The sequence below is a fragment of the Musca domestica genome, unplaced genomic scaffold (assembly GCF_030504385.1).
Source record: "Musca domestica strain aabys unplaced genomic scaffold, Musca_domestica.polishedcontigs.V.1.1 2, whole genome shotgun sequence".
Lineage (NCBI taxonomy): Eukaryota > Metazoa > Arthropoda > Insecta > Diptera > Muscidae > Musca > Musca domestica.
In genome coordinates this window covers 22,242,552-22,261,946 of record NW_026712249.1, presented here as the reverse complement: position 1 = coordinate 22,261,946, position 19,395 = coordinate 22,242,552, and the positions used below count along the sequence as shown (strand labels likewise).

At 34.1% G+C, this 19,395-nt stretch overlaps 3 protein-coding genes across 8 annotated transcripts in view; 2 read left to right on the top strand and 1 right to left on the bottom strand.

Annotated features, from left to right (window-relative positions):
- Positions 1–412: 412 nt before the first annotated feature.
- LOC101887593 (uncharacterized) lies at positions 413–4,761 on the top strand. The gene is made up of 3 exons (XM_005188687.4): positions 413–836; positions 900–1,245; positions 4,349–4,761. Exons 1-3 carry the CDS (start codon positions 573–575, stop codon positions 4,654–4,656), a joined length of 918 nt encoding a protein of 305 aa, XP_005188744.2. The 5' UTR covers positions 413–572; the 3' UTR covers positions 4,657–4,761.
- Positions 4,762–6,123: 1,362 nt separating this feature from the next.
- LOC101887245 (translation initiation factor eIF-2B subunit beta) lies at positions 6,124–10,122 on the bottom strand. The gene is made up of 6 exons (XM_005188685.4): positions 9,967–10,122; positions 9,816–9,902; positions 9,623–9,755; positions 6,832–7,155; positions 6,385–6,773; positions 6,124–6,315 (listed from the first exon to the last, which is right to left on the bottom strand). Exons 1-6 carry the CDS (start codon positions 10,023–10,025, stop codon positions 6,243–6,245), a joined length of 1,065 nt encoding a protein of 354 aa, XP_005188742.1. The 5' UTR covers positions 10,026–10,122; the 3' UTR covers positions 6,124–6,242.
- Positions 10,123–12,831: 2,709 nt separating this feature from the next.
- Positions 12,832–19,395, top strand: part of LOC101888568 (double-stranded RNA-specific editase Adar) — a 288,710-nt gene continuing 282,146 nt past the window's right edge. For 2 of the 6 annotated variants that reach the window (XM_059121967.1, XM_059121963.1), the window contains exons 1-2: positions 12,832–13,289; positions 18,236–18,582. In XM_059121967.1, coding sequence (XP_058977950.1) covers positions 18,550–18,582 — 33 coding nt within the window. In that variant the 5' untranslated portion in view covers positions 12,832–13,289; positions 18,236–18,549. Of the gene's footprint in view, positions 13,290–13,330; positions 14,070–18,235; positions 18,583–19,395 lie in introns of those variants that run through there. The other 4 variants (XM_059121966.1, XM_059121962.1, XM_059121964.1 and 1 more) reach the window with 3 other exon arrangements.

Genomic DNA, 19,395 nt, shown 5'->3' with positions numbered 1-19,395 from the left:
TATAAAACGCGAAGTTAACATCCGATTCCATTCGGACTAGGTACATCTCAATATATTCATCAGCACAAGATCTGTTATAAAGATAGTTGAGATCGGACCATTCCCTCTGGTACCTTCCCCACAAAGGGGGGGAATAACAAAATCCAAAATAAGCATCTGGTTCTCTTCATATTTCTATTATTTATTTCTACTAATACAAGATATGGTGTGAAGATGTGATATATCGGTATTCCTTCAGGTACCTCCCCCACATAGAGTGAACATTTTGAATAACATCCGATTCCATTCAGATTTGGCACATCTCAATATTTTCATCAACACAAGATCTGTTATAAAAAAGTTTAGAGATCGGACCATTTCTTGTTTCATTATTGCACCAAAATTTGTATACCCCTCAATGGGTTAATGTGACAACAATTTATTCAATTATTTCTTTTTTTTTGTATCTTAAATTTAAGTTAATGTAAATATTACATCAAGAGCGAGAGAAAGCTAAGAGCGTTGTTCTGACTGTTGCGCTATTAAACAAATACCTCGTAATATTGCATTGATAACGGCATTGACCGAGCAACATGCCATCGAACAACATCAAAAGTTTGCGCCAGCTAACGCCGGAAGAATGCAAAGAATTTCTAAATTCTTTTGATTGCATTTTTAGCGACTGTGACGGAGTTCTGTGGACGGTTACTGGTCACCCGATACCCGGTGTCTTTGAAGCCTTGCAAAAGCTGAAATCCAGGGGTAAGCTGGTGAAATTTGTATCTAACAACAGTGTACGATCCAATGACGAATATTTAGCGAGAATTGCAAAATATGGCATGACCAATGTTAAGGAGGTAAGAAGTGAAGGATATTCCAATATTTTTTGAATCAACATTTTTAAAACGTTTCAATTTTAGAGTGACATTATCCATCCGGTCAAATCAATGATTTGGTATATGAAACAAAACAAACCCAATGCTGTGGTATATCCCCTTCTCGGTAAGGCTGGTATAGATTTACTTGTCGAGCATGGATTTGATGTTGTTGACTTGGATTATGATACCAGCACATGTGCTTCCATGGGTAATTTTGTCTTGAAATATGGACTTGTCAAAGTTGACTATGTCCTGGCTGATGTCAATACTTCGTGGGGATATATACACATGGTGAAGGCAGTGGAATATTTAAAAGATTCCAATTGTCAGCTATTATTTGGAGCAATGGATCAAGTAATTCCCTTGGATGCAAGTCACTCCATGCCGGGTAAGTTTTTGCAACAAAAATTATCACCAGTGGCCAATTGGCTCGTTACAAAGTTAACATGGGTTTTTCTATAGGAAAAACTTAATACCAGTGATAAATTATTTCTATAGGAAACACTTATCACCAGTTATAAATTATTTCTATAGGAAAAACTTAATACCAGTGATAAATTATTTCTATAGGAAAAAATTATCACCAGTGATAATTTTTCTATACGAAAAACTTATCACCAATGATAATTTTTCTATACGAAAAACTTATCACCAGTGATAATTTTTCTATACGAAAAACTTATCACCAGTGATAATTTTTCTATACGAAAAACTTATCACCAGTGATAATTTTTCTATACGAAAAACTTATCACCAGTGATAATTTTTCTATACGAAAAACTTATCACCAGTGATAATTTTTCTATACGAAAAACTTATCACCAGTGATAATTTTTCTATACGAAAAACTTATCACCAGTGATAATTTTTCTATACGAAAAACTTATCACCAGTGATAATTTTTCTATACGAAAAACTTATCACCAGTGATAATTTTTCTATACGAAAAACTTATCACCAGTGATAATTTTTCTATACGAAAAACGTATCACCAGTGATAATTTTTCTATACGAAAAACGTATCACCAGTGATAATTTTTCTATACGAAAAACGTATCACCAGTGATAATTTTTCTATAGGAAAAACGTATCACCAGTGATAATTTTTCTATACGAAAAACTTATCACCAGTGATAATTTTTCTATAGGAAAAACTTATCACCAGTGATAATTTTTCTATAGGAAAAACTTATCACCAGTGATAATTTTTCTATAGGAAAAACTTATCACCAGTGATAATTTTTCTATAGGAAAAACTTATCACCAGTGATAATTTTTCTATAGGAAAAACTTATCACCAAAGATAATTTTTCTATACAAAAAACTTATCACAAGTGAAAATTTTTCTATGCGAAAAAATGATCACCGGTGATAAATTTTCTATTGAGAAATTATCACTGATGATAAATTTTCTATTGAGAAATTATGACTGATGATAAATTTTCTATTGAGAAATTATAACTGATGATAAATTTTCTATTGAGAAAGGATCACTGATGATAAATTTTGTATTGAAAAATTATCACTGGTGATGAATTTTCTATTTAAAAAATAATCTCTGGTGATGAATTTTCTATTGAAAAAATGATCACTGGTGATGAATTTTCTATTGAAAAACTTATCACTGGTGATGAATTTTCTATTGAAAAAATTATCACAGGTGATGAATTTTCTATTGAAAAAATTATCACAGGTGATGAATTTTCTATTGAAAAAATTATCACTGATGATAAATCTTCTATTGAAAAAATTATCACTGGTGATAAATTTTTCAACCGAAAAATTATCAATTATGATACACTTTCTAACGGAGAAATTATCAGTGATGATACAATTTCTATTGATAAATTTGGTATTGAAAAAATTACCACTAGTGATGAATTGTCTATTAAAAAAATTATCACAGGTGATAAATTTTCTATTGAAAAAAATTATCACCGGTGATAAATTTTCTATTGAAAATAATTATCACCCGTGATAAATTTTCTATTGAAAAAAATTATCACCGGTGATAAATTTTCTATTGTCACCGGTGATAAATTTTCTATTGAAAAATTATCACCGGTGATGATAAATTTTCTATTGAAAAATTATCACCGGTGATGATAAATTTTCTATTGAAAAATTATCACCGGTGATGATACATTTTCTATTGAAAAATTATCACCGGTGATGATACATTTTCTATTGAAAAATTATCACCGGTGATGATAAATTTTCTATTGAAAAATTATCACCGGTGATGATAAATTTTCTATTGAGAAATTATCACCGGTGATGATAAATTTTCTATTGAGAAATTATCACCGGTGATGATAAATTTTCTATTGAGAAATTATCACCGGTGATGATAAATTTTCTATTGAGAAATTATCACCGGTGATGATAAATTTTCTATTGAGAAATTATCACCGGTGATGATAAATTTTCTATTGAGAAATTATCACCGGTGATGATAAATTTTCTATTGAGAAATTATCACCGGTGATGATAAATTTTCTATTGAGAAATTATCACCGGTGATGATAAATTTTCTATTGAAAAATTATCACCGGTGATGATAAATTTTCTATTGAGAAATTATCACCGGTGATGATAAATTTTCTATTGAGAAATTATCACCGGTGATGATAAATTTCTATTGAGAAATTATCACCGGTGATAAATTTTCTATTGAGAAATTATCACCGGTGATGATAAATTTTCTATTGAGAAATTATCACCGGTGATGATAAATTTTCTATTGAGAAATTATCACCGGTGATGATAAATTTTCTATTGAGAAATTATCACCGGTGATGATAAATTTTCTATTGAGAAATTATCACCGGTGATGATAAATTTTCTATTGAGAAATTATCACCGGTGATGATAAATTTTCTATTGAGAAATTATCACCGGTGATGATAAATTTTCTATTGAGAAATTATCACCGGTGATGATAAATTTTCTATTGAAAAATTATCACCGGTGATGATACATTTTCTATTGAAAAAATTATCATTGGTGATAAATTTTCTATTGAAAAAATTATCATTGGTGATGAATTGTCTATTGGAAAAATTATCAATGGTGATGAAATGTCTATTGAAAAAATTATCACTGATGATGAATTTTCTATAAAAAAAATAATCACTGATGATAAATTTTCTATTGAGAAATTATCACTGATGATAAATTTTCTATTGAGAAATTATCACTGATGATGAATTTTCTATTGAAGAAATTATCACTGATAAGGAATTTTCTATTGAAAAAACCACTACTGATGACAAATTTTGTATTGAAAAAATTTATCACCAGTGATATATTTCCTTTTAAAAATATTATCACCAGTGATATATTTTTTAAAGGAAAAATTATCACCGGTGATACATTTTCTATAGAAAATAATATTATCACCAGTGACAATTGTTTTTTTTTTTTTAATATTTTTGATTGAAAATTTCTCTCTCCCCCTTCACTAACTACGTGTATTTCTCTACTTGCAGGTTATATAGATTTCTATAATTTCCTTTTAAAATATTCAAATAAACAGCCAATTGTTTTGGGTAAACCCTCTTTGCTGCTGGCGGATATTCTTAAGGAACGTTTCAATATAACTCAGGCCAATCGTTGTCTATTTATTGGCGATTCTTTGAAAATGGATATCAATTTTGGAAAAAATGTTGGCTTCCAGACTCTGTTCGTTTTGAGTGGTGGCAATACCAAGGAGGATATGTTAAACGCACCCGAATGCAATACACCAGATTATTATGCCGAAAGTGTGAGAGATTTCATGGACATTTTGGGTGAATGAATTCTGAAGATGAATCCAATAGAAAAATGTAAATAGATTTTTGTAATAAATAAAATTTGATTAAAAAAAACAGCATTGCCTTTGGATGGGCTAGGTTCAGCTAAATTTGGAGCTTTCATTAAACAGAATCAATGCAGCAAGGAGGTAATGCCACAAAAGCATGGTTATGCTGACGTATTGAAAAAAATCTGCGGTCTAATAATTTCTCATGATCTGTGGATGATATTCTGGCAATCCTAGCCTAACAACAGGCTTCGGGAACGACGTAAATGGGGACCTCCATCTAATATTGTTTTCGATTGGATGATTTAGCACTTCAAACGAATCATCAACAGCACTCCCCATGAACCGTGCTGACACCTCTTCGGATCAAAGATATTTTTTGTAGATAATACTCTCCCATTAGCAGTCGTCTCTTTAATAATTTCTTTATCGTAGAATCCCCCGAAATGAAATTGAAAAATAAGTAATTTCTTTTCCTTGTAATTTCACTTGGCATCGTTTCGCCGAAGAAGGAAAATGAACAAAAGATGGAACTTAACCCTATTTTGACATTGTAAGTTAAATATTATTGAGGTCTATGGCGTTGAAATCCAGATTGCTGCTTATATATAAAAGGCGACCATGAGTTTATCTGTCCGAATTTACTGAAACATGTAACGTGCCACGTCTGCACAGATTTTCTTTTCAAGTCAAGTTCAAAACCCAAACTACAAGAAAATACATTTTTCCTTGATTTGAAAAAAATCTCAGAAATTTCGGAAGTTACAGATGTTTTACGTACCAATTCGGTCAGTATCGATTCAATAAATTTTTGAATTATATTCCCAATGTACCATATTTTGGAAATTAAGACAAACACTACACAAAATTATTGTCCACTTAGGATGCGCACCTATTTTTACAAAACGTTAATGATCATAAGATTACACCATTTTCACTAAGATTACAGATTTGAATATTTTATTATTATTATTTTTTTATATTTTATAGTTTTAAAGAGTTACAAAAAAACTGTTTTACAAATATGTCCACAAAAGTTTTCCATTATATGTTTATGCAGTGTTAGGAAGTATATTCCTCTCAGTTTTCAATATTTTTCCACTTCAGTTTCAACATTTTTTTCACTTAACAGAGAAATGATGTTTCTTGATTTCGTGAAAATTTCTCCTTTTATATATTAATTTTTTTAATGCCCATTTTTAACTTGAATTGCAAATAATAAACTAGTCTTTAAAATGTCCACATTATACTGATTGAAATTATACGACAAAATACAACGGGCAACAATCGTCACAAACTCACGGCCAAAAAGAGAAAAGGGATTGCTGAAAGAATTCATCAGCAAAATATATTTCCAACTAATTGGATTTTAAACGTTTCAAAGAACAAAGAATCAAAAGAAAAAAATAAAAACAAAAAACTATTTGAAATTGTCCACAAAAAAAAGGTAAATGTAAGTAGTTCTTTTGGTGTTCAGCATGTTCTATCAGTTCATTTGTACGTTTTTATTAGTTGCTTGATTTAAACATTGCTGTACTTGGTATAGAAAAAATAACAAAAAGAACGCACAAACACTCTACCAATTACATTTCATAATCATCAGGATGATATAGTTCGGTCAGCAAACGATAAACATATGAAGGAGCATGGCCACCACTAAACGAAAACGAATAGAAAACAAATCATTATTTATATGCATTTCTTTCGAAATCGTTTTCCACTTACGTATTCGATATAAATAACGTCACCAATTCCGGTGGTACATAATCGAATATGGGACTATAGATTTTTGCACATCGTGCAGCCGATGAATCATAGGGCAATACACCCTCAGCACAACCCAGCGAATTGAAAGCGTCTTGTTCGTAGGAACACAAATGAACGGGCGCCAATTTGTACATGGGTGCCAAAACAATGACCGGCACCGAATAATGTTTGGCCGCCAAGGCAACCGTATAGGCACCACAGGCAGCACGCAAACCACCATTAGCCAAAACACTGTGGGTACCAATAATCACCTTGTTCACTCGAGACATCATGGCAAATATGGCCGAGTCGGGTATGACAATAATTTCCACATTATTACTGGCCAAGCTTGCCGCCAAATTGTGACCCTATAAAACCCAAACATTTGTAATTATTTCATGGTATACTTTCAGTGATTCCACTTACCCTACATGCCGGTGCACACTCTGCAATAATAATGGTCAACGATTGTCTTTTCTTAATGGCCCGCTTCAGGAAATGTTCAACACTTCTTGTGTGGCCCAATGTTAGAATGACTTCAGTCGAATGTATGTGTTGTTCAGCCTGAGCGCATATACTTTCACAGCTAGTTTCCAATTCAGTTTCAATTTCTTCCAAATGATCGAGCAAAGCTTCTTTGAGGCCAGCACGTGGTATACCATAATCTACACATACATCACATTCGCTGGTCTGGGTAACTAGTTTATGCAGGGATAACGAGGCCTGGGAGTCATCAGCCAAATGGTGGTCCTGAAAGTAAAAATCGTTAGCATTCATTTGGTTAAAAAAAATAGAACAATTAAAGTCAGTCGGTTATGCCGACCGAGGAGAAACATCAAAATGAGTAGAACCCGCCTTCGAACCTCATCTAATTCTAATAGAAATATTATAATGGTGAGAATGTTGACCAAATCGGGTACCAAATTCGTTTCTCAAAACTTTAACCTTTGTTTCCCTTCGTGGGTGACACCTTTATTTTATCTAAAAACTATAATTTTTTTTATAAGGCTACTAATTTGGAACCGATAATAGTTGTGGTAATATATACTATTGTTTATAGATTGCTAATCTGGTTCTACTTCAATGTCCAGGTTTAGGAAGTCAGCTACTCTTAAGAGCTGTTTCCAAAGATCCAGCGGAATGAATTGGTCGAAAGTAGCCGAATTCTTCAACGTAGAGCTAGAAATAAAACAAACCATGTGAAGCTAATACAACAACAAACCGGGTTAGTTTTGGTTCAACTAATTTCAGGATGGTGTAGCCGTCTCAAATCGTATTGGGAGTAAATTGATGAAGATGTACGATGCTCTTCGGCTGTCATGGATATGCGTTGGACTCCGATGATGGCATTCATACTCAGACTGCATCAGTATGAATGCTATTCAGACCTGCGTGATAGGCTTCGAGACCTCCTTCTCCCTAGATCATGCAAGACCCTTCCTGACATTCCTGGGGGGGCGTTAGTTCTGTCCACCATATAATGGTTAAGTTGTCTCACACGTTAACACTCAAGCAGGTGATGCAACGAAAGCATAAGATTACGCTGACGTAAGTGAGCTAAAATTCGTCTGCTCATGTATATGGTCCACTGGAGTCAGGAGCAGGCATCCTGTTGCAGCTCTCAGGGCGGCATTCTGGTAGGTTTGAATACTTTAGAATTTCTGGAGTTGGTTGTTTCCTTATATGACTTTTAATTTTAGATTATGGTTCTGATTTAATCTCCAGGTCTACGAAAGTAGCCGCTTCTACGTATAGTGACCACCAAGCTCTTAAAGGACATGGTACTCAAAATAGGTCATAAAATATCCGCTGACCGGCATACGAAAAATGTGTTGGATTTGTCTAAAGTTCCAAAGTAGGCATTGCATCCACAATTTTTGGCCTTGATGGCGAAACATTTGCCAAGAAATACTGCATTTTACCGACCTTTTTGAAAATTTTACGACAGTCGGTGTCCCAAGTACGACAATATAATTTTTTCTTGTGTAACAATACTTCGGTTTATGTTCCCCTTAAGTTCCGTTGGTGTCTGCAATATTACCAGAGTTTGTGAGATGGGTATAAACTACGGATGTGGGACCCAAAGTCTTTCTTTTTTAATTTGATACTTTTTACATAGTCTGCTTTTGGCAGGAGCTTGCGATTTTCTCTTTTGACTATGTGTAACACCGACACAGCGAATCAAAAATGTATCTAAGATTGAAACCTTTTTTTGTAACCAGCCTTGATTTGTCTATAAAACCAAATTATGAGATTTTCTCCTTTTGGAATGTCCAACTTCGGCTACGCAATCAAAGAGTTTTTAAATTTCATACTTTTAATTAAATTTAAGAGATTTACTTATGGACCGATTCCAACGACAGCTACGCTTGCCTGCATGCAATAAAAACGTGGAGTATTTTTATAGTGGTCCTTTTTTAATCAGTGGAGCTAGAGTTTCACATTGATAGCCATATTACTTGGTTGGTATTACAAACACTCTGGAATTATAGACTTCCCCGTTGTGCTCAAGACCTCAAGGGGTACTTATGGTAAAATTTTCTGATTAGTCCGCGAGGGACCCCTTATACCCCATTTAAGAGTGTGGACTTGAATTTTCTTTCAATCAGCGATTGGGGGACTCTCAAAATTGTTTCCTAGTTAGAAAAGTAAAATTCGCGTCTATTGATGGCTATGATAATAGCGAAGTAGCTTAAGGCCGGAGAGATGTAGTTATTTTAAATTTCAAACTTTTAATTAAATTTAAGACTTTCACGCATAGATCGATTCCACCACCAGCTTTGGGACTAAAATTCCTTTTAAAAAGAAGATTATTATTGGTCAGCTGTCCTTTGTAAGCAGTGGCGTATGAGCTTCGCATTGACATTCATATTGTCTTAGTTGGTCTTACAAATACTTTAGAAGTGTGGACTTCCCCGTCGTACTCAAGACTCCAAAGGGGTATCTATGGTAAAATGTTGATACGCCAGGAGGTGCTAAACCATATTTGGGAGCGGATTTGAATGTTCTCTGAATCGCCAATTGGGGGAATCTCAAAATTCTTTTCGTGCTGCCTTAGATTTTGAACCTCCAAACTTTCGTCAGTACATTTGCATTGATATTTAAAGGAAAATTCACGTGTGCTATTAAAATCAGGTCTATAGAGACTACTACTGGTTAATTTCCAAACATGACTGGAGCCCTTATTCAATTTAATATCATTGTGACAGACACTTACTTTCACTTGCAATAAATCAAACTCCTCACGTATAATTTTCAATAAACGACGGGTCACATTGGCCGTTACAGTCTCCTGGGGTAGCGCCGATTGCAGAATTTGTCCCTGAGACCGTATGATTTGCATTAAATCTCTACGGAAATAGTAGGAAAATTAATAGTTGCAGATATTCCAAAAACTTGATTCCGCTTACTCGGCATGTTGCCACTTGGCATTTGTTATGATTTGTTTGAATAGCTCCAATGTTTTTGTGGTTATATTAAATGAGCCATCAACTTTACTGTGAATGGATGCAATTATTTCATCATTAGTTTTTATTTTTTGCAATTAAAGGGACAACTTACCCAACTTTAATATCATGAATCAATTGTTGAATTTGGGGCAGAGGAATGGTTTCCTTCATTGTGGGTTCCCTGTGTGTCGTCGCTGTCGTTCCGGAATGAATTAGTTCAAAAGAACTATTCTGTGCAGGGAACCGTGGGAACTATTATCATTGCATTCATTCATCTATTTGTTTATTTCATCTAGTTCCTATGGTTCAACTAGATCTTGTGCTCTAGGAACATGGTCAAATTGTTATAGCTAAGGGGGAGAGTACATAAAAGAATTTCTTGACTGGCTTAAGGGTGGTGGTTGTTTGACTTAGTTCGACTTGGCCCTAGGTTCCTATGTTCATTTCCGAAGAAGCCAGCCAGAAAAGCGCTTTACGTATTCCCACCTTAAGTCGTCGGAACAAAGGAGTTGTGGGTTGACTGAGTACGATTTCGGACCTTGGCTCCTTTGTTCTTATACGATGAAGCCAGCTGAAAGCTTAAGCCAGTCAAAAAAACGTTTTATGTATTCTCACCTTAAGTTACATTGCCGTATTTATACCCTACACCACAAGGTGGTCAGGGTATTATGTCTTTGTGCATTTGTTTGTAACAGGCAGAAGGAAACGAGATAGACCCATAGTTCTTTTTGATGATCTGCATAGAATCACATTCTGAGTCGATTTATGCATGTCCGTCCGTCCGTCTGTCCGCCCGTCCGTTTGTCCATGTATTTTTGTAAACAAAGTACAGGTCGCATCTTTTGTTTGGCCAAAGGAGGAACCCTATTGAAATTGGAGATAATCGGTAAAAATTTAGATATATATATAAAAATTTATATATATAAAAATTTAGATATATCTTCGTCCGATTTGCCTTTTATTGTGCACCAAACGTGTAATATCAGGCCGAATTGTACGGAATTTTGCATATACACCCAAATTAAGCCTGAAAATATGTATGCCAAATTTGATCGAAATCGGTTCAGATATAGCTATAGCTCCCATATATATTGTTCATCCGATTTGTTATTTTTGTCCTCCGCAGCCGTAATATGCACTCTGTAACAACAATATTTGGGGAAATATATCAAATGCAGCTCAGAAATACCTTTGCTAAATTTTATCGAGATCGGTTCAGATTTGGATATAGCTCCCATATATAACTTCGTCCGATTTACCATTTATTGTGCACCAAACGTCTAATATTTGTCCAAATGGGATGGAATTTGGCACATACGACCGAATTAAGTCTAGAAGGTAGTATGTCAAATTTGGTGAAGATCGGTTCAGATATGACTGTAGCTTCCATATATATTATTCATCCGATTTGTTATATTTGTTACCCACAACTGTAATATGCACTCCGTAACAACGATATTCAGGGAAATATATCAAATACAGCTCAGAAATATCTTTGCCAAATTTTATCGAGATCGGTTCAGATTCGGATAAAGCTCCCATATATATCTTTATCCGATTTCAAATTAATTGTGCACCAAATGGGCAATACAATTCCGAATTTAAAAGATACAAATGCTTCGGCATATTTAGTCCTTTGAACTTTTAATTATAATTATAATCATAGCGTGTATGATTGAATTCTCCCATAAAAGCTTTTAATTGTTATGTGTAGCTCTACTTAATTAGCAAAATGGTGTAGGGTATCATAAAGTCGGCCCCGCCCGACTTTAAGACTTTCTTTACTGGTTTTATTATCTCGATTTGCGAATTCCCCTTTAAGGAGGGTTTAATTTTGAAAACATATGGTTATAAAAAAAGGCCATTGATGTTTCTATCAACCGGTGAATCAGCTGACACCCAACCAAGCAATTCAGAGGAAATGTTGTATTTTTGTGGTACTTTATAACATGGTAGAAGAATATAGGTAGACGCGTCGACACAGCTGCTGGGACAATGAACTGTCAAACCAATTTTAGAATTGAAAATGTTGAATAAAAAATTATTTAAATTTGCCTCCGAATGACGTAGTATAAGAAAATGTATAAAAATCTACTTATATTTGAAAAAACATTTAAATTTTTTTGACATATCAATGCTTCCAAGCGTTGATGCATCTACCTGTATTCTTCTGCCATGCTTTATAAAAACTGGCAACGCGAAAACAATCTATACGTCATGACGATATAATACAGGTAGACACAGCTGCTGTCATCTCAATTTTGAATGAAAAATTATTCAAATTTATTAAAATTTCTGAAAAATACTCATTGTAACATCTTTCAAAAATATAAAAAAACGATTTTTATTTTTACATTTTTGACACATCAATGTTCCCAAGCGCTGAAATAACTGGCTGACCGAGAATCAAAGCCCAGACGAAACGGCTTCAGCAAAAACCTTTACATTTTGCACGAGGGTCAGTCTTCGTAAGCGAATGATAGGTTTGGGTTTATGTGAGATTTGCACAATAAGATTACGAAAAATACCAAATTGTACAAAAAATCGAATACTTTGTGTTGTCTAAAATTTTCAATTTCAATATTGGGGAATAACCACAAAAAATTCTGTTTAAAAAAATTAAAAAAAAAAATTAAAACCAACTGTTGCATATTTAAAAGTTTACTTGACACTTTAAGACGCCAGCACAGAGTTGCATTTTCCTAGTATATTTAAAGTTGAGCAACCTTTCTTATTGAGCCATTTTATGAACAATATTCCTTATTACGCATAGAAAATAGGCATATACATTTTGGTTTCACTGTAAATAATACTGGCAACCCAAAAACGTCAATGCAAAAGTTGGCAACGCCATCGTTCACCAATTCTCTCTCTCTCATTCACGGAATTTCACATCTTCCATTCTCTCATTCGCAGCACTTCTCATTTTTCCATTTCCATCAATTCCAAAATTGCTCGCGAGTAAAACAGGCATTTTCAGACATTTGACAATTCAAATCATAGCGAACTTTCAAGCTGAAAAGTTGTCGTGAAGCGCGTATCGTCTGCTAAAACTTTGTTTCTTGTCCTGTGGAAAGTGTTTGTTATACCAATAAATAAAAGAAAACCTACATGAGAAAAAATACTGTGCTTAAATTATTGAATTAAATTGCATAAATCACATAACTATATACAACGAAGTTAATACATACAGAGTATCAAAATCGCGTCGCCGTCATTGTCGAATGAAAACAAAAGTTTAACCGAAAAATTGCAAAAAAAAAAAGCTAAAACTACACAATAACCCTAATAACAAAGTTCTGGAAGTGTTGAAAATAAGAACATTTTTCAATTGAAAACCCTTCTAAGCCATTGAATAAACTGAAATATAAAGTGCCCGAAATCAACTTTATGGAAAGAAAAGCCAAAGTTGAGCGCAGATATCATTCGAAAAAAGTAAATAAATATTCTATGTATTTTTTTGTTAATTCATAACAAATGACAAGTACGAAATGAAAAAAAAAATTGCACCCTCTTTTTGAGTTTTGTTATTGTTGTTGGTTGGTTGATTTTATTCTGTAAGTGCTCTCTCCCTCTCATACACACGCTGTGGTTTTTTTGGGGGGTTTCTCAATGAGAAATAATTAGTGGTGTTTACTCTCTCTCAGTATTCGGTAAGGTTGAGAAAACAACAGAGAGTGAGTGTGTGTGCGTTTGTATGTGCATTATTGAGTGTTGCAAATGTTGTGCTTTTATTACGCTCTATCTTCCCCGAAATGATGCTTATTGTTGGCCGCTTTCTTTTGCTCGCATTTTGTGTGACATTTTCATTTGCTTTGCACTGCCACCTACTAAATGGAAAATAATTTGTGAATGAGCAAGCAAACTGTGTAAAAGTAGATAATACTCCAAAAGAAAATCGGAAAATTTTGTAAATTATGACAATTTGTGTTTGTGTGTGGTGCCATAATTGAAATAAACAAAAAAGAAAAAAAAAAAAAAAAAAAACGGTTTGCTAAAAGTCTAATTTAATTAGTTTTGTGTATCGCGTTAGTTTTTTTTGGTGGCGTATTGAAAGAAAACCTCGCTTGTTTCTTCTTGTCCAAGCAAGACCGGACGGGCTCAGTCAGTTTTGTGTGTGTGATTGGTGTTTGCAAAATTTTTGCTTCTTTAAAACCAGAAAACGTTGTGATTTTCAGCGACAAAAAAGAAGCATCCAATAAAATAAGGAAAAAGGTAGGCTCCTCTATTTCCAGTGCCAAGTCTCAAAGGATTCATTCAGTGTGTACTACCTTTTCAATTGTGCGTTTGTTTTCCTCATTACGGGAAAAAGTAAAAGTTGTTGAAATGTGTGTTTGTTTGTTTGCTGTGTGTGCGGTGATGAAACCCAGATATTATAGTTTTCCAAGTGTTTTTTGCTTCCTCATCCTCTAAAAATTCATTCATATAGGACTATGGGAGGGGGTGGTGGTATTTGGTGGGTAATAAAATACCAGCCACAAAACTTGTCCGGTTTTTTTGATACGTGTGTGTGTGCGTGTATGTGTTTGCATCATTTTTCCCATTTCATTTTACCTTGTCATTCTCATTGCTGTGTTGGGGTTTCTTTTTCTTTCTGTTTTTGCATGCTACATGCCACAGCCTCTTGAGCTCAGGCACTCTCTCTCTCTCTCTCTCTATATCTCTCCGCGGCCAACATTTATGTTCTGTTTTTTTTCGGATTACAACAAGAAAACTCGTTCGTTTACTCCCTTTACAACAGTGTGTGGCTGGCTGGCTGCTGTGGTTTGTTGTTGTTCTCATTATTATTTTCCCCGGTATGTTTTATTGATTTTTTTCTGTTTCTTGTTGGGATTTGTTATGTTGTGTCCTGCTTTATTGTGCATTATCTTGTATCGTTCTTATTGGCGTGCTCTGAATGTGCATTCTTATTAGAGACATTATTATCATCGTTTGCATTTTAATTTCTCATTCAGATATTGACGGTTTTGTTGTTATTCTGCAGTTTCTGCAATTTTTACTCTGAGTTGCATTTTTTGAGAAGGTTGTGTTCAATTTTGATTTACCTCATCTGGTAAAGGGATGCCACAGTGTTGACAATAAAAAATATAACCTATTTGCATCAAAATGTAGAAGAAAAATTAAAGAAGCTGAATTCTGAAAGAAATGCTTCGTTTTGGAGATTTTTTGCTTAAAGTAAAGTTTACGTCACGAATCATCTTGAGTGCTTGAAAGTTTAATAGCTGGTTTACATACAAAATTTGTACACAGTTAACCAATAAAGATTTGAATGTAGGTTTTTCGAGATATAGATCTTCAAAATTTTACATATATTTCACAATCCACAAAGGGTGTCAACTTTTTTTTATAGAAAATTTTTTTTGGAAATCTGTGGGGTGTTTAGACCAATAGAGACGTTCTCAAAGACAATGAGCATAATGCTTAATTTAGAAGGTAGGTTTTCCAAAGACCTGACGCTGGATTTTTGTTCCATGAAATGAATATTTTCTTTCTAGAAGTTTTCATTCGGCATATGGCAAATCCGTTTAAGGACATTTTGAGTCGATCCAGTGATGTCCGTCTGGCTGGCTGTTGCGCACGATATCCTTCGACGGCAGTATGGGATTTGCCAAACTTGGAACATCATAATATTATCGTCAAACTTAGATCGAGTTCGGAGATGGGCAATATTGGTCCACTCCTTCTGGTTCTTCCCACACAAAATGTCAATATTTTCAAAGAAAATAATTCACTGTTCACAAAAAGAGAAAAGATAATCCGATTTTGCTCCAACTTTGCGAAACCTAGTTCAGGTGCGAAAATGAAAAATATCAGTCCACTCCATCAAGTACCTCCCCCACAAAGGCTCAACATTTTGAATAATTGTAACTCTTATAAAATGTGACGTAAGAGTCCGATTGTCTTCAAATTACACATATCTCAGTATTTTTATTAATGCACGGTGTGATGTGAAGTTGGTAGAGATCGGACCATTCCTTCTGGTACCTTCCCAATAACCGATTATTAAGTCCGAAATAAGCATCCGGTTCTCTTTAAATTACACACATCACAAAATTTTTATTAATCCAAGGTCTGGTGTCAAGATGGGATGTATCGGTCCCTACTCCCATAAAGGGTCAATATTTTTAGTATCTATTAAAACCGATTCAATCTAGACTTGGTACATCTCAATATTTCCAGCAACACAAGATTTGTTATAAAGATGGTGGAGATCGGACAATTTCTTCTGACCTCCAGCACATAGAATTCAAGATTTCGAAAAGCGCAATGCTCGAAGAAAGCTAAACAAACATCTAACTCTTTTCAAATTTCACACATCCTAATATTTTTGTTTACGCAACATCTATTGTGAAGATGATATATATCTGCGAACCCCCCTTCTGGTACCTAAACCGCAAAGAGGCACGATTTTCAATACTTTTATCTGTCATAACTTGCGAAAAAAAAAGTCGGCGATCCTTTCCAACTTGATATAGTCCAAATCTGGTACGTTGTAATATTTGCAAACTGCTTCGGGACCTCCCCCATAAAGGGTCAACAGTTTGAATAATCATAAGTCAGGGCTGGGGGTATACACCTGTCGACAAAACCGACTGATACTATTTTACTTGTTTTACATTTTCATATAACAAGAAGACCTATGCCCCAGCACTCATTTGACACAATGAATATTTTTTCAAGAAATTTTCACATATGGATACCTTATTAGACCACATCTAAAAATCGAATGCAAATCTTCTACCCACAAAAAAACTGCAAAACATTTTTAATACATTTGTTTTTTCGGAATCTGTCTTGTCTGTGATCCTTTACGGTTGTTCTGATCAATTCACCGGACAACTCGCTGAGATGGAAATTCACACGGAGACAAATAACGTAAGCCCTCCTGGGAGTAGAAAAAAAACAAATATTTTTCCACTCAATTTCACTTTTAGAGCTAACTTTTTCTCTAATTCGAGTGACTCGACTTCATCTCTTAAATCTTAAAATTTTGCTCGAGTACTGGCTTTTTGGAAATTTTTACTAGAAGTATTCGAAAAGTACTAAAAATCGAATACTTTGTATTGGAATGAGCTAGAATTCTAATATTTGGAATGAGAGTTATTTTACATTTCAATATTTCCGTAAACAAGAAGAGGCGTATATTATTTCTAATCTAAGATCCTGAACTGGCCAAATTGGTTACTTTTTTCAACAATTTATGTGCAACCTATAAATTTTTATACCCTCCACCATACTATGGAGGGTATATTAGCTCTGTCATTCCGTTTGTAACTCCTGGAAATAATCATGTCAGACCCAACAAAGTATATATATTCTTGATCAGCGTAAAATTCTAAGTCGATTTAGCGATGTCCGTCTGTCTGTCTGTTGTAATCACGAAACTGTTTCAAATTTGGTATTTAAAGTTCGAAACGGATACTACAGTCTAAGACAGAAAATTGTCTGTGCAGGTCCACGTCTTCATATAGCCCCCATTTAACGGTACCTCCCCATATGCGATATTTTGATGATTTTAGAGACATTATTAACCGGAATTGTTTCAAATTTGGTATTTGAAGTTCGTAATGGATACTACAGCCTATGACAGAAAATTGTCCATACAGGTCCAGGTCTTCGTATAGGCCCCATATATCAGTACCTCCCTATATTCGGTATTTTGACGATTTTAGGTACAATACTCACCGAAATCGTTTGAGATGTCGTATTTGAAGTTCGTAATGGATGCTACAGCCTGTGACAGAAAATTGTCTATGTTGGTTCAGGTCTTCTCACAGCTCCGATATAACGGTACCTCCCTAAATATAATATTTTGATGATTTTAGCTACGTAATTGACCTTTAATCCAAGTTTCGAATTTGAATATTTTAATGGCTTATGACAAACAATGCATATGTAGGTCCACGTCGTATACACTCCAATATAACTACTATGTTCGGTATTTTTTAAATTGTAACAGAATTTTTTAAGGATTATTTTTTAAAAATTTCTAAATTCGAAAATTTCTAAATTTTCAAATGGTGGAGCGTATTCAAAGTTCGGCCCGGCCGAACTTACTGTTTTTTAACTTGTTTAAAAATAAGCTTACGAATATTTAAACCATATCACCATCCTTATAGTTATTTTCGTAATCATATGTTTTGGTTAATGAACTGAAAGATCAAAAACATGCCGTATCTTAATTTCCCCCACTACTCCTGTATTCATTGAACTGTCACTTGTTAATTAAATTACAATGTTAATTGCTATTTACACGTATTATCCTTGTTATGATTTTTTTTTGTTCGTTCATTACGTTTTTGTTAATTAGTTTTCCTTCTTCTTTTTTCTTTCTTTTTTCCCATTTTCTTCGTTTGTTTTTCGCATATCCCGCCGAACAGAGTTCATCATCAGCACCATCGTGCCCTGATTATTAAGTTACGGCGATAACACATTGGTGGTCATCAGTGAATAAGAAAGAAAGAAATCGAACGAATCAACCCAATCAAGGTTATCTAGTATTTTGAAATCTTCATCTCAACATCGTCGTTCGTTAGCAACCATCACCACTGTCATCATCATCATCATCTGAATCATCGGCATCCTAGTCAAAATACAATTTTAAGTTTTTATTGTTTATTTTGCAAAAACAAAAAAACAATTTTCATCTACAACAAAAATCCCCACCAATCGGTTCGCCTTCAAAATTCAAATTATGTTGAACAACGACACAAAGGGTTCACCAAATGTAAGTAGAGTTTCAATATTTTTTAATTTTAAATTATTGGTTTTTAATTTTTTATTTGCAAGTTATTGTACGAAATTTGAGTATTAGAATTTGATTATCGATTTAGTTGTTGTTAATTTTGTGTATTTAACTTTTCCTGTCTTAATAACCCCGCCATTGACTGTAGTGTAGATTGATAACACAGGGCAACAACACAAAACAACAATAATTACAGGAAAAATTAATTAAAATTAGAATAACAGTGTATTGGAGTTTTTACAGTTTATATCGCTAAGTAACAAAAACTCCCCCCTCTTCGGAATTTTTTTGAATTTCTGAAAGATTTCTTGGAATCCTTACATTTTAGATATACAGGGTGAGATAAAAAAATGCAACAAAGTCAAACGCCAACATTTTTATTTTTTTAATTTTATTGAATGAAAGCAAAAAATGTCGGAAATAGCATCAAATTTTAGAATAATTTTAGATTTTTTTAGATTTGCTCGAATTGGTCACCTTTTGCAGGACTTGGCACGCTGCTCGAATGTTGCCCTGCGGTATTTTGGCCCATTTCCGGCGAAGCGCTTGCTTGAAGTGATCAGCACGTTGGTATTTTTATACCCTCTACCTTGGAAAGGAGGATATATTAACTTTGTCATTCCGTGTGTAACATCCCTAAATATTCGTGGTAGACCCCATAAAGTATATATATTCATAATCAGCATACAATTCTAAGTCGATTTAACGATGTCCGTCTGTCTGTTGAAATCACGATACTGCCCACATTATTTGACGTAGAGCGTCAAAATTTAGTAGAATAATTTGTATTGTGTC